Source organism: Schistocerca americana, chromosome 11 (assembly GCF_021461395.2).
Source record: "Schistocerca americana isolate TAMUIC-IGC-003095 chromosome 11, iqSchAmer2.1, whole genome shotgun sequence".
NCBI lineage: Eukaryota > Metazoa > Arthropoda > Insecta > Orthoptera > Acrididae > Schistocerca > Schistocerca americana.
The window spans coordinates 153,834,744-153,849,805 of NC_060129.1; the positions used below are offsets into that span (position 1 = coordinate 153,834,744).

The 15,062-nt window shown below is 37.0% G+C and overlaps 1 protein-coding gene across 3 annotated transcripts in view; it reads left to right on the top strand.

Moving 5' to 3' along the window:
- The first annotated feature begins 90 nt into the window (after nucleotides 1-90).
- LOC124554094 (protein LZIC-like) overlaps nucleotides 91-15,062 on the top strand; it is a 99,325-nt gene continuing 84,353 nt past the window's right edge. The window contains exons 1-2 of one of the 3 annotated variants that reach the window (XM_047128159.1): nucleotides 91-168; nucleotides 298-324. In XM_047128159.1, coding sequence (XP_046984115.1) covers nucleotides 305-324 — 20 coding nt within the window. In that variant the 5' untranslated portion in view covers nucleotides 91-168; nucleotides 298-304. The other 2 variants (XM_047128158.1, XM_047128157.1) reach the window with 2 other exon arrangements.

Sequence of the window (15,062 nt, forward strand, 5' to 3'; positions counted from 1 at the left end):
ATTTCAAATAAGCTGACAACGGCGCTACCTGTTGGTTTCGCACAAAGATATCCAAAGATGTATTCTGTTTGCAAACATTGTCTGTTATTTGTCCAACTGAAGGAAACAGCGGAGATAAAATTAAAAAATAAAAACAAAACAAAATATCCATTGAGACTTTCGCAGAAGGTAATTATGTAAAGTACGCTGCTGCATATATATCATATAGCTTGTTTGTAATTTGACGTAATGATACTAAAAACACTCCAGTTTTAGTTAATTGCACTCATTGTTTTGTGTTTCATTTTTTCTCGTCAGCAACTGGATGCACTTCAATTTAAGCAAGTATGTAAGAGTACGAAGGTCTTTGGTCTGAGAAGTAAACAAAGTATATAGATGATATTGCTAAGAACTGGAGATTAAAGTGAGATGTAGAGCAGAAAAATCTGACGTTAGGCGTAGGAACCGTCAAAGCAGTCACTGAAAGACATTAAGTTTGGTAAAGTGATTTGCAAAATAATTGTGGTGTACTACACACGGTTGTTGTTCCGCATATGCAATCGATTTGACCGTAATCGGATTTGTTGCAGAACTAGACAGTTATAAAATGACTTCCAGAGGGCAGGTGGAAACTGAGAAGTTGAAACAAAACTTGGAAGCACAGTTAGAAAGACTGGTGCAGCAGCTTGCTGATCTAGAGGAATGCAGGTAGGCATGTCCCAAAATATAGTTAACTGCCAATTGGGACTCATATATTAAATTAATTTTACTAATATCTACTGTAAATATCGTACCTGGTTAAGACCACACAGTTGTCAAGTTTACCTTTGGGATTTCGCAGCCATTAGCATAATTGCGTATAATTAACAATCATAATATTTGTTTTTGGAAGGAAAATTTGCTCATTTTTCCTGTTGTTTAATGGAAAAAAACCATGAAAGCGCGCCGATGACAGAAACGTCAGGATACATATTTATTTATTTTCGAGTTCCGTGGATCCTTGAGGCGAATGCATCGCTAGGATGTAGAGCGTGTCAGGTTGTTACAGTAACAGCCACATGTAGATGATCATGAGGCAACTAATTTAACATATGTAAGTAGATATATGAAAAAGGAATCCACATGTCAAATAATTACACACAAAAATTCAGATAACAACACAGAAAATTAGACAGTAATGACATAGATGATTGCATAGATAATAGTGCGGTAATGACATAGATCATTACATAAACAAATTTAAAGTAATTCATCTAAAAAATGTTCCACCAACAAGTGGTATGCTGATCTACATAATCAGTTCTATTAGAAATGCATGAAATTAAACACTAATTTGAGAAGTATTACACATTATCAAAGAATTCCTCTAAAGAATAGAAAGAATTATCGAAAAGATAAAGTTTTAGCTTTGTTTTGAATTTAGTAAGGTCCCCAATGACTGATTTGATATGGACAGGAAGTTTATTGAACACTTTTCTATTTGGATAATGAACTCCTTTCTGTACCATGCTGAGATTTTTAAATCATTGTGAAGATCATGTTATCTTCTTGTATTGTGATCATGGTACGCACTATTCATTTTGTAAATTGCATAAGTTTTGTTCACGAAGCACATTAGTGACAAGATGTGTTGACGAGGCATGGTGAGGATCCCCAGTTGTTTGAATAAATTTCTGCAAGAAGAACTAGGATGCACTCTACTCATAATCCTGATAACCCTCTTCTGTACAACAAAGACTGTACTTGCTTGTGGTTGATTTCCCCAGAATATGATGCCATATGTTATAAGTGAATGGAAATAACCAACATATGTAGTTTTGATTGTTTCCATGTCACAAACAGATGAAATTGAACGAATGGCAAATGATGCTGAATTGTCTTTTACATAGGTCAGTCATGTGGACAGACCAGTTTAGTTTGTTATCAATTTGTATACCCAGAAATTTAGAAGATACAACTTTCACTATTTCTTTGTCTCCACATTTTATTTCAACATTTTCCAATTTTTTGTTTACTGTTTGAAACTGAATGAAATGAGTCTTATTAACATTGAGGGACAGACCATTTGCAGTGAACCAATCTAGAACTTCTTGGAATATAATGATCACAGTGTTCCCTAGACTGCATTTGGGTACCTTTTTAAACATAATGGTTGTGTCATCTGCAAATAGGGTGAAGTGTGCTTCTTGGGTCACACACCATGGGAGGTCATTTACAAAGATGAAGAAAAGTAAGGGACCAAGCCCTGTGGCACTCCACAGTTAAATGTACCCCAATGAGAGCTGGCAAGCGCCTTTGCACAATTGTTTAATACTACCTTCTGATTTCTGTCATCTACATACAACTCAAGCCACTTCCCTACTTTATCTTTTAAGTCGTAATGCTCCGCCCATCTTAGTAGAATCTTTTGATCTACACAGTCAAATGCTTTTGACAAATCACAAAAGATTCCAATTTGTGACATTTTCTTGTTTATTGATTCAAGGAGTTTGTTGACAAATGCGAATATGGCTTGTTCAGTTGAAACACCCTTTTGAAATCCAAACTGATTTTTATTAAGGATGTTATATTTATTAAGGTGAGCCATGATTCTATTGTACACGAGCTTCTCAAGGATTTTTGAAAGACTTGTTAACAATGAAATTGGGCGGTAGTTAGAAACCTCTCGTTTATCACCCTTTTTGAAGAGTGGTTTAACAACTGCAAATTTTAGTCTATTAGGGACAGTACTGTGATTTAGAGATTCATTAAATATGTGACACAGAACTTTAAGAATATATTTGTGGCAATGTTTCAGTATTTTGATAGATATATTGTCCACACCAGTGGCATTTTGTGTTTTTTATTTGGCATATCACCTTCTCAATCTCATCTACTGTGATGTAGGGTACATAAATCAGGCTTTTTCTGTGCTGTGCTTTTTAAAGAAGGTTCATGGCTTCATCCATAGACCCTTTACATCTAATTTGATCCGCTTCTGTCAGAAAGTGATTGTTGAAGATGTTGGCAATATCTGGGTAGTAGAACAAAATAATAAGAAAAGTTTGATCAGAATCAACCGTTAATTATGTATAAATATGATCAAATAATAACAATATTTTATTGAACATTGAATGATTGGTTGCATATGAATAAAAACAGAAAAAGGTTCTTCTGAATATATTTTGAGGTTACACATTTACATATTTTTTCAAAACACTTCCTATTCAGCATTTAACTATGGTATTCTTCTAATGCGTTATTTTTAATAACACGGACCCTTTTCATTGAGTACTGTTTTGTGACTGCTGACGTAAAATTTTTCTTTATTTCTGGTATTCTGACTGTTAAGGTACAGTCTTTGAACAACTAGTACAAAGACAGCATTTAGAATATACATATTTATTATGCTCAACACATCTGTTTTTGGAAACAGGCCACAGCATGACTCCTTACATTTGGCACCACAAATGATTTTTTAGCACTTTCTTGCAGTAGGCAGCTTATTGAGATTTTCTGTGGTTGCCTTTTCCCCAAATTTAGCTGCCATAGTTCAGGCGAGAGGAAAGTAAAACATTGTATGTAATCTTTGAGACAAAAGATCTCTTCAAAATTGATTTAAAATAGCCGACAATATATGCTTAGGTAGCTTACATGTTAAAGAGGCAATATGCATCTCCTATTTTAGATAGCTTTCAATGGTTGGACCAAAGAATTTTCCACTAAACTTTTCATTCCAATATGTATGTACACTTTAATTTCATTACTCAGTCTGCTGTCTTTAAAGTTCTTGGGATATCTGTTAGTGTTCTTACATTATAGTATGTAGTGTAACGATGTATAGTTTTGTATAAATGATTTTCTTTTAACATATGACCACGTGCAGACTTCGTCACCTACGTCAGTTAAAACACGCTTAAAATTATTTAAATTCTTTTTAAATTGTCTCTGAATGGTTCTTGAACGAAACTGTAAAACATCATCATTTGAGTCGTATGCGCAGAAATACGTCACTCAGTCCTATTGGTTTGCGCAAACTTTTTCTCAATTTAGATGTCGTTTTGTTTCTTCTCAGAAGTTATATTAATGCAAGTTATCTGTTTTAACAAATATTAGAACCACATTGAATAAACTTTCAAGACTCAAACTCGCGATGAATATTGTCAAAAATTAATAATCATGTCAAATCAGTCATCCTTCTTCCTTAATATAGTTCTTCATAAATAAATTCTCGGAACACGTTTTTAAACTTTTGTAGTATACACTACTTTATTATCTTCATACATATAGACGTGAACCTGAGCCTTGACAAAATAGGACTGAACATTTTTAACATGATTAAACTTTCTATGACGTCATTGTTGTAGAAACATTACAAATTCTTATTTTTTTCAGTTTTTAGAAGCACGACGCAACAACTCGGTTTCAGGATCTTCTGTTGCTCTTTGGCTGTCGACACGCGACGTATAGTGGCCAGCAATTTTCTCTCTGGTCCCAGCAGTGAAGATGCTGTCTCCGTTCGTTGCGCCGCCCTCTCCGTACATGAAACATAAAAAAATAAATACGAAACTTTAGACAATTCACAACCATTACAAGTATTACAAAAAATATATAAACAAAACACTAAATTAAACTTATATTCACCTGCAAACTGGGCTGACACTGGTTGATGGGTGACGCTTCAATTTCGCTTCCCACTAAAAGTACTGAACAGTTTCATGTGTCATATTGTTGCAGTGGGTCTCCAGTTCATTAAATGATTCCTTTTTATGCATGGTAAAATACATGATTTGAACAAATTGGCAGGCCTGTGCAATTTTCAATGAGTAACTTACGTGTCCCTCAGTTGTATAAAAACTAGGCTATTATTGTAGTTAGAGCAACTTTCTCAAGTCTTCCTTAAATGTACTTAATAATGTTTTGATATTGTTCATTTATGCAGGCAGTGAACTGAAGATTATTTTATACTAGAAGAAAAAGACCCAATTCACTTGGTCTTCATTTTCATTAGTTCCCTTGAGAACATTTCGGGTCACTCAAGACCATTGAAAAAATGAACATTATATAGTGTGATAGCCTCTGTCCCACCATCTGTGAAGTATACCAACACTTCGGTCTTGCTGTAGTTCAGGTGTGAGAAAAATGAAAAATGGTACGTAGCCTTTAAGATAAACGGGCATTACAGCAGTGTTAGATTCCACTCTACCACTTTGACCCACGCCATCTCCAGTATGGTGGAAATGCGTAGTGCCAGACTGTAGAGTAATGCGACAATGATGTCACTACATACTTATGCCAAAAAAAAAAAAAAAAAAAAAAAAAAAAAAAAAGTTACATCTCACTCTGTCAATAAAATGAAACTAATGGGACAACTGCAGAAAATTGGGAGTTTTGGACAGGTACAAGCTAAATATACAATAATAAACACACATTGCACTATCTGAAACATACAATATTAAAAAAATTAAATTGCAACATTCCGCCACAACAAGAATCAAACATTTCCCTTGATGTGCATAGCTCATCCGCAACTGACGATACTAAAAAACAAATACCTACATCTCCAAAAAGTGGAATCAAGACCTCACCGACTCAAAAAACCAAATACCCCATATTCACTACATGAATTGAATCACAACTGACCTACCATGTATATACAAAACATCGAAATTACTGTAGAATAAAACCAAAACAAAAATTACTTACAAAGAAAAGCCTCTGGTAGTGCCACTTGGGTTGGCCATCGTGCGCGCCCAGGCATGCACGCATGTATGTATGCACATGCCAAAAGCAAAAAAATCTCCTAAAGCACCCACTTGAACTTCACGGTCATGTCCATACCTAGCTAAAATGCAATAAAATAGACTTCTTTCGGCAGAACATATACAAAACTAATTGGACCTAACAAAAATACTGAACACACAAACAAAAAAACCTTAGTAACTCACTGAAAACATTTCCACAACCCATGTTACCATACCAACTACCTAAACTGTAAACCACGTTATGACAGTGACAGCCAAAACTCAGATGATCACAATACCACATGTTAAACAGAGCACTTCGACTTCCACCACCAGAGGACACCATCAAGTGCAAAAATACGACACCTAGAAACACGACCAACTCAAAAACACCGCGCAGTAGTGATGTCGTGCACCTCAACACCATTACGTCATGGGTCAAAACAGACTGGTGGAATCAGATTCTTCCATTGACCCGACAAAAGTATCTTTCCAAAATTTGCTAACTGTATTGATTACAAGTAGCCTACAGTGTGTTCCAGGAGGAATGGTCAGTATTTGCCGATATGAGAGGAACCGCCATTTGAAGCAAAACAGTCTTAGTAAACATGTGCTCTAAAATGCATACCTTAAGAACTATTAGCACCTGTTCACTTTTGCTATTGTGAAATGCATCTGTTCTACTGAATAAGTGCCCGTAGCTCTTAAGGTATGCATTTTGTAGCCCACGTTAACAAGACTTTTCACTTCAAATGGTCGTTCTTGCCATATCCCTGACTACTGACGATTCATTCTGGCACACGCTGCATACCCAAATGTATCCCCACCACAGAAGAATAATAGAACATTCAGGACCTCTCCGGCAAGTCTTAGCCGTTTCGACACTCCGTTCTCAGCTTTTTCACTGACTTCCTATAAGAAGACTATTGGTGTAATGCCACCTTTGGTCACGCATATCTTTGAATACAGCCAGTGCAGTCCAAACCAAAACCTTCGTGGATGGGGGCCTACTGTACCACATACAGTTGTCTTGTTGCTGGTCAGAATGCACATAACTAGTGTTTACACTTGGGTTGTCCATTAGTGTGGGCCACCACAGGTATTGCACACGTGTCAGTGTGGGAACTTTTCAAAATACAATATCTTGTAAATGACTTGCACTAGACTCCTGCAACAGACATCACTGACATTCTAATTTACTCTAGTTTGTTAATGTCAATAAACATTGTTCCATTTTAAAAAGTGTATGGTTGCACAAAAATGTATTATTACGATCTGTTTATAGGCTAACAGTACAAGCCCCTGCCTTCCATTTCAATCCGTGGAAACCACATATCAATAGCACTTTCCACTTCTGCAGCATTTGGGGAGCAAATTTTAGGTGACTCATCCTTAATACAGGATGTCTGTCCTAAGAGTTGTCAGGCACATTCTGGTGTTTCAGCAGATATTTGCAATTCCTTTTTTTTGCAACATCTAGCTGGAGTCAGCCCAAACAGATTCTGCTCATCACGTCTTTCATGCAAAACCCAGTGTCGATGGAAAGCCTTAGTGCCTCTGGTACAAACAGAATTATTTTTAAAGTGGCATTTTATGTGCCTGTTTGACTGAGTGGTCCCAAATTAGCCTTGTGGGTTATTTCTTTATCAGTATGTATTAACACTTTCAAGTCTGGTGGTACAATTTGTGTACCACCTTATGTTGCACCGAGGTTGTACAGTGGTACATTATTTGTACCACCAATTTGGATGCGTAAAACAGCGCATTCTCATGGTAGATTACTTGAACTACTAGCAGGGAATGTTCTTAGACGTATGCACCAGATGGCAGTTGTTACTGGGTTCTTGTAGCAGCACCAGTACTTCATATTTCTACGTCAGGTGCGCTCAAGTACACTATGGAGACATTGTTTATGCAACATTGTTATTTGTTACCAGCTAACAGAAGTTACCAAAAAAATTTCTATTGGAATATGTAAGTACGTTTGTTTGTTGTAGTTTTTTGTGTTGTTCAGACTATTTCTATGAGAAATTATTAAAATGTAGCTAATTATTCATCGGGTCAAAATATGTACCACTGTACCAAAACAGTCAGTTTACTCTTTACTTTTCAGTAATAATAAGGGGTCAGAGCCACCCATGAGCCATGGACCTTGCCATTGGTGGGGAGGCTTGCGTGCCTCAGCGATACAGATAGCTGTACGTAGGTGCAACCACAATGGAGGGGTATCTGTTGAGAGGCCAGACAAACACGTGGTTCCTGAAGAGGGGCAGCAGCCTTTTCAGTAGTTGCAGGGGCAGCAGTCTGGATGATTGACTGATCTGGCCTTGTAACACTAACCAAAACGGCCTTGCTGTGCTGGTACTACGAACGGTTGAAAGAAAGGGGAAACTACAGCCGTAATTTTTCCCGAGCGCATGCAACTTTACTGTATGGTTAATGATGATGGCGTCCTCTTGGCTAAAATATTCCGGAGGTAAAATAGTCCCCCATTTGGATCTCTGGGCAGGGACTACTCAAGAGGACGTCGTTACCAGGAGAAAGAAAACTGGCGTTGTACAGATCGGTGCGTGGAATGTCAGATCCCTTAATTGGGCAGGTAGGTTAGAAAATTTAGAAAGGGAAATGGATAGGTTAAAGTTGGACATAATGGGAATTAGTGAAGTTCGGTGGCAGGAGGAACAAGACTTTTGGCAGGTGAATACAGGGCTATAAATACAAAATCAAATAGGGGTAATGCAGGAGTAGGTTTAATAATGAATATAAAAATAGGATTGAGGGTAAGCTACTACAAACAGCATAGTGAAGGCATTATTGTGGTCAAGATAGACACGAAGCCCACGCGTACTACAATAGTACAAGTTTATATGCCAACTAGCTCTGCAGATGATGAAGAAATTGATGAAATGTATGATGAGATAAAAGAAATTATTCAGGTAGTGAAGGGAGACAAAAATTTAATAGTCATGGATGACTGCAATTCAACAGTAGGAAAAGGGAGAGATGGAAACATAGTAGGTGAATATGTATTGGGGCTAAGAAATGAAAGAGGAAGCTGCCTGGTAGAATTTTGCACAGGGCACAACTTAATCATGGCTAACACTTAGTTCAAGAATCATAAAAGAAGGTTGTATACATGGAAGATGCCTGGAGATACTGACAGATTTCAGATAGATTATATAATGGTAAGATAGAGATTTAGGAACCCGGTTTTAAATTGTAAGACATTTCCAGGGGCAGATGTGGACTCAGACCACAATCTATTGGTTATGAAGTGTAGATTAAAACTGAAGAAACTGCGAAAAGGTGGGAATTTAAGGAGATATGGGACCTGGATAAACTGACTAAACCAGAGGTTGTATAGAGTTTCAGGGAGAGCGTAAGGGAACAATTGACAGGAATGGGGGAAAGAAATAAAGTAGAAGAAGAATGGGTAGCTTTGAGGGATGAAGCAGTGAAGGCAGCAGAGGATCAAGTAGGTAAAAAGACGAGGGCTCGTAGAAATCCTTGGGTAACAGAAGAAATATTGAATTTAATTGATGAAAGGAGAAAATATAAAAATGCAGTAAATGAAGCAGGCAAAAAGGAATACCAACGTCTCAAAAATGAGATTGACAGGAAGTGCAAAATGGCTAAGCAGGGATGGCTGGAGGATAAATGTAAAGATGTAGAGGCTTATCTCACCAGGGGTAAGATAGATACTGCCTACAGGAAAATTAAAGAGACCTGTGGAGAAAAGAGAACCACTTGTATGACTATCAAGATCTCAGATGGAAACCCAGTTCTAAGCAAAGAAGGGAAAGCAGAAAGGTGGAAGGAGTATATAGAGCGTTTATACAAGGGCGGTGTACTTGAGGACAATATTATGGAAATGGAAGAGGATGTAGATGAAGATGAAGTCGGTGATACGATACTGCGTGAAGAGTTTGACAGAGCACTGAAAGACCTGAGTCGAAACAAGGCCCTCGGAGTAGACAACATTCCATTAGAACTACTGACAGCCTTGGGAGATCCGGGCCTGACAAAACTCTACCATCTGGTGAGCAAGATGTATGAGACAGACGAAATTCCCTCAGACTTCAGGAAGAATATAATAATTCCAATCCCAAAGAAAGCAGGTGTTGGTAGATGTGAAAATTACCGAACAATCAGTTTAATAAGCCACAGCTGCCAAATACTAATGCAAATTCTTTACAGACAAATGGAAAACTGATAGAAGGCGACCTCAGGGAAGATCAGTTTGGATTCCGTAGAAATGTTGGAACACGTGAGGCAATACTGACCCTACAACTTATCTTAGAAGAAAGATTAAGGGAAGGCAAACCTACGTTTCTAACATTTATAGACTTAGAGAAAGCTATTGACAATGTTGACTGGAATACTCTCTTTCAAATTCTGAAGGCGGCAGGGGTAAAATACAGGGAGCGAAAGGCTATTTACAATTTGTACAGGAACCAGATGGCAGTTATAAAAGTCGAGGGGCACAAAAGGGAAGCAGTAGTAGGGAAGGGAATGAGACAGGGTTGTACACTATCCCCGATGTTATTCAATCTGTATATTGAGCAAGCAGTAAAGGAAACAAAAGAAAAATTCGGATTAGGTATTAAAATCCATGGAGAAGCAATAAAAACTTTGAGGTTCGCCGATGACATTGTAATTCTGTCAGAGACAGCAAAGGACTTGGAAGAGCAGTTGAATGGAATGGACAGTGTCTTGAAAGGAGGATATAAGATAAACATCAACAAAAGCAAAACGAGGATAATGGAATGTGGTTGAATTAAATCGGGTGATGCTGAGGGAATTAGATTAGGAAATGAGACACTTAAAGTAGTAAAGGAGTTTTGCTATTTGGGGAGCATTATAACTGATGATGGTCGAAGTAGAGAGGATATAAAATTTAGACTGGCAGTGGCAAGGAAAGTGTTTCTGTAGAAGAAAAATTTGTTAACATCGAGTATACATTTAAATGTCAGGAAGTCATTTCTGAAAGTATTTGTATGGAATGTAGCCATGTATGGAAGTGAAACGTGGACGATAAATAGTTTAGACAAGAAGAGAATAGAAGCTTTCGAAATGTGGTGCTACAGAAGAATGCTGAAGATTAGATGGGTAGATTACATAACTAATGAGGAGGTGTTGAATAGGATTGTGGAGAAGAGGAGCTTGTGGCACAACTTGACTAGAAGAAGGGACCGGTTGGTAGGACATGGTCTGAGACATCGAGATATCACAAATTTAGTATTGGAGGGCAGCGTGGAGGGTAAAAATCAGTGAGGGAGACCAAGATATGGATACACTAAGCAGATTTAGAAGGATGCAGGCTGCAGTAGGTACTGGGAGATGAAGAAGCTTGCACAGGATAGAGTAGCATGGAGAGCTGCATCAAACCAGTCTCAGTACTGAAGACAACAACAACAACAACAACAACAACAAACTGAATAATGCACTAGACTAATTTCGGACTGCTCTATCGAATGGGCACATAAAATTCTATTTCAAAAATAATTTTGCTTGTAATGGGAAGCAAACCAATGCTTTACATTGACACTGGGTGTCACATGAAGGACGTGATAAGTAGGATTTGTTTGAGCTGACTCCAGTAACACAATTCGTAACAGAAACTGCAAATATCTACTGAAATACTTCAGAAAATTTGTGTGTGTGTAAAGCTTATTTCTACCATTTTCTTCTCATTTACACCGTGCAGTTGTCAAGAAAGCCATCCTTCTATTTGTTCTGTTGTCGCAGGGACCTTCTACTGTTAGTCAGCTTCATTGTCTTTTAATAAAAATGTTGGGATCATCTGTGGTCGACGCTGGTCCTGGTGCTGACAAGTGGTATGGTAAACCATTCTCAAGAATGAAGAATAACCGAGGGCTAAACTCAAGCAGTAAGATACTCCATAATTAGTTTCTCTGTATCCTGAAAAGTAAGTGTTATTTTCGTGACATATTTCTTCCACCTGTCACCCGATAGAAGGTATTCCACGGATATGCTGTTTGTATAAATTCTTAATTGGAAAACCGTCATTATCAGATCGTGAGTTTCAGAAAAATCTTGGTTGTTTAGGGGGCCGTCTCAGTATATTTGTTTCCTGAAACCATTTTGAACCTTAACTAGTATTTTATTTTTAATCGGAAAGTTTGCTAATCCTTTGTGAACACCTCTTTCAGTGGTTTTAGATGATCAAGATGATAATGACTGGTAGGGCCTATGTTGTTTCTACATCATCCTAGTTGTGAAGTGGTTGTACTGTTGGTTGTTTTATGTTTGCGGGGAATATTCCTATTCTAAGTGATACATAGATTATTTATTTATGGAAAATGTTTTCCATTGATCCATATGTATGAGCAAGTGGCTTGGGTGTGGAATGAGTCAAGTCATGGAATACAAATATCAGTACATAGAATAAAAATGAGTGTAACAATAACTGCACTACCAGTAACGAGTTTTGGAAACAGCGAGACATAATGCAGTTTATTTCTTCTTTTTTTGCTGTTTGATTATGTCAGTTAAGTGAGACAGATTAGTTGAAGCCTTTGATACCGACCATTAGCTTTGACCAATAACATAATCAAAATGACACACATAAATGACTCGTCAAAATTCAGTATCTATAACATACATACTATAACAAGTATTATAGTTGTTTTCATGACACTATATTCATGGACTTCACATTCTACCGGTCACCTTTAAAGATAACATAGATCGTGGGTTACACTAGAAATCAGTGTGTCACCATAGTCTACATCATATTAATAATAATAAATATGCAAAACAACTATTGTACTGTTGTACTTGTATCCTGTTTGCACATGTTTGCATCACAAGCACAACATAATTATGCAGGGGGTCAAAGCCAACGTCAGTTTTGTTTAAGGCATAGTCTATATCAATTCAGGCAGGCGAGGAAAAAAAAAATCTTACCTTCATAGTCTCAGATGTTATTGAATTTAGCATATGTTAAAATGAAGGACTAAGTAAGGAACACTTTTTTTCAAAAAAAATTTATGCTCCGAGGTATAGCCCTCCAAAGATGACGCTGTGCATACCATTTTGAAGGTGTGAATTTTGGAAAAAATTTTAGAAAAAGCTGTGTCTTTGGAATAGATCTAGAGATTTTGTTTTGGTCTTTTCTTATTTGAAAGATAATTGCTTTATGATTACAAATAAATCCTCCATTTGGACTTATCTGTCAAAGTTCTTTTCCTATAGCATTCTGAAATTCTTTTTATACCTTTGTACCTTTCACGTACATTTTGGAACCATTTAAAATGCTTGAAAAATGAGTCTCTTATTCATCTTTCAAAACTAAAATTATGTTAAATAAGGTTAGGTTTCGATTTTTATGAGCCTGTTATGTGATAACGTGGTAATAAAACAGGTTTTATGTATGGCAAAAATTTCAATTGTTTATAAAACACTTTTCAATCTAAAAGTGTAAGCTCTCATTTTCAGGGAATGTAGAACTATATGGTGCTAATCAACAGAAAAAAATCAAAATTTTATGGGTTGGCATTTCTGAAAAAAAAAAAAAAAAAAAAAAAAATCTTAAATCATATAAAAATATTTTAGAATACTATAGTTAACGAATTTTGACAGATAAGTCAAAATGGAGGATTTCTTTGTGATCATAAAGCAATTATTTTTCAAATAAAAAAAAACAATATATCTAGAACTGTTCCAGAGATACAGCAGTTAAAAAAAAATATTCTGAAATCGCATCTTCAAAATAGTGTTCGCGGTGTCATAATTGGAGGCCTGTATCTCGGGGCAGGAATTTTTATGGAGAAAAAAAAAAAGTGTTTATTACTTACTCCTGAATTTTAACGTATGCTGAATTCAATAACATGAAGGTAAGCCCCTGCCGGAAGTGATTCAGATTATGCCTTAATATCATTATCCATCTGAATTACAAAATATTTTAATTTTTTAGTGTACTTATATTGTTTCCTGCTTCTGTCATAGTCACTGGATACAGAGGTGTGGGATTTACATTCTTTATGACTTTGAAATCATTATTTGGAATACATGATTTTTTTAAAAAAATAAAATTTTGTGCGACATTTAATTGACTATTTTACCAGCCTGCATGGGATCTTCAATTGTTCTTCTTTCACCTTTTATTATGAATCTGTTGTGCCGTACTTTATTTATGCCTATATATCGATAATAAACAAACGAAACCATTGTCTTTTATGGGCTGTACAATTTTCAGATTTGTTTGCTATTGGCCAATTTCTATTTCTTAGTACTATCGGGTAACATTCTGATAGCCTATTTAACAGATGTAATACAAAGTACTCCACCAGCCCCCATGTGGAGCCACAGACAGACACTAATGTGGTCTGTGTCAAACAGGAATAGAATGTTTACAACACACATGGGAGAACCACACATAATATAACTTGAGGACATATTTAAAAACCAACCACTGATAACTCAAATCACTTCAAGCACCAACCACAAACTTATTCTTGTGGTAGGTCCATATGCACATTTATAGCTTCACTTACAGACGTGGCTTACCATTTCCAAATCTGTAATTGTAGCAGTGCAGCCAGTGCACACTGATGCACAACACTGAGTCTCCCTGAAGAACATAATTTAGAAGCACTTTCAATTTAACAATTTTGCTATTGCAGTCGTGTAAAATTTAGTGCATTAGAACTGAAGAATCTGTACATTCTGTACACATTTGGCAGGTGCTCACAGGTGTGAGGTTAACACTGGTCATAGTTTGTTGCTGGCACAGCTTACAGGAGTATCCTGCAGCATTTGCTTCTGTCTGTTAATGTGTAACTCCCATTGTTCCACATTCCTGAGGACTCTCATCCATGGGGTGGACTTAAGTACCAAGGAAAGGCACAACAGAAAGACTGCCAGAAAGTTAGCTTTCAGCCAACAAGGCCTTTGTCAAAAATACACACACACACACACACACACACACACACACACACACACACACACACACACACACACACACACACACACACACGAGTGTGTTGTCCATCATTTTTTATGTGTGTGAGTAGGTTTTTTTATCTGTTCAGTTAATATAAAAATTCAAAGTAACATTGTCAAGAAATAGAAGGGGACTTCAAGACACAAGTTTCTGTAAACAGTGCTCAGAATTTTCTACCAGTTGTTCAGTTCCTTGGTCATGGAGCTTTCCGAGAACCCCCCGTGAGAATGCCCTCATCACTGGAAAATCTGCAACTCCTGCAGAGCAGTTCCTCCATTGCCCAGACTTTGGTCTGTGGTCAGTGGCAGTGGCCTACCTTCCCACACTTCTGTGAGGCCTCGGTGAATTTACCGGCACCATTTCACTGCTGCTGGGTGCGGCATTGCATTTGG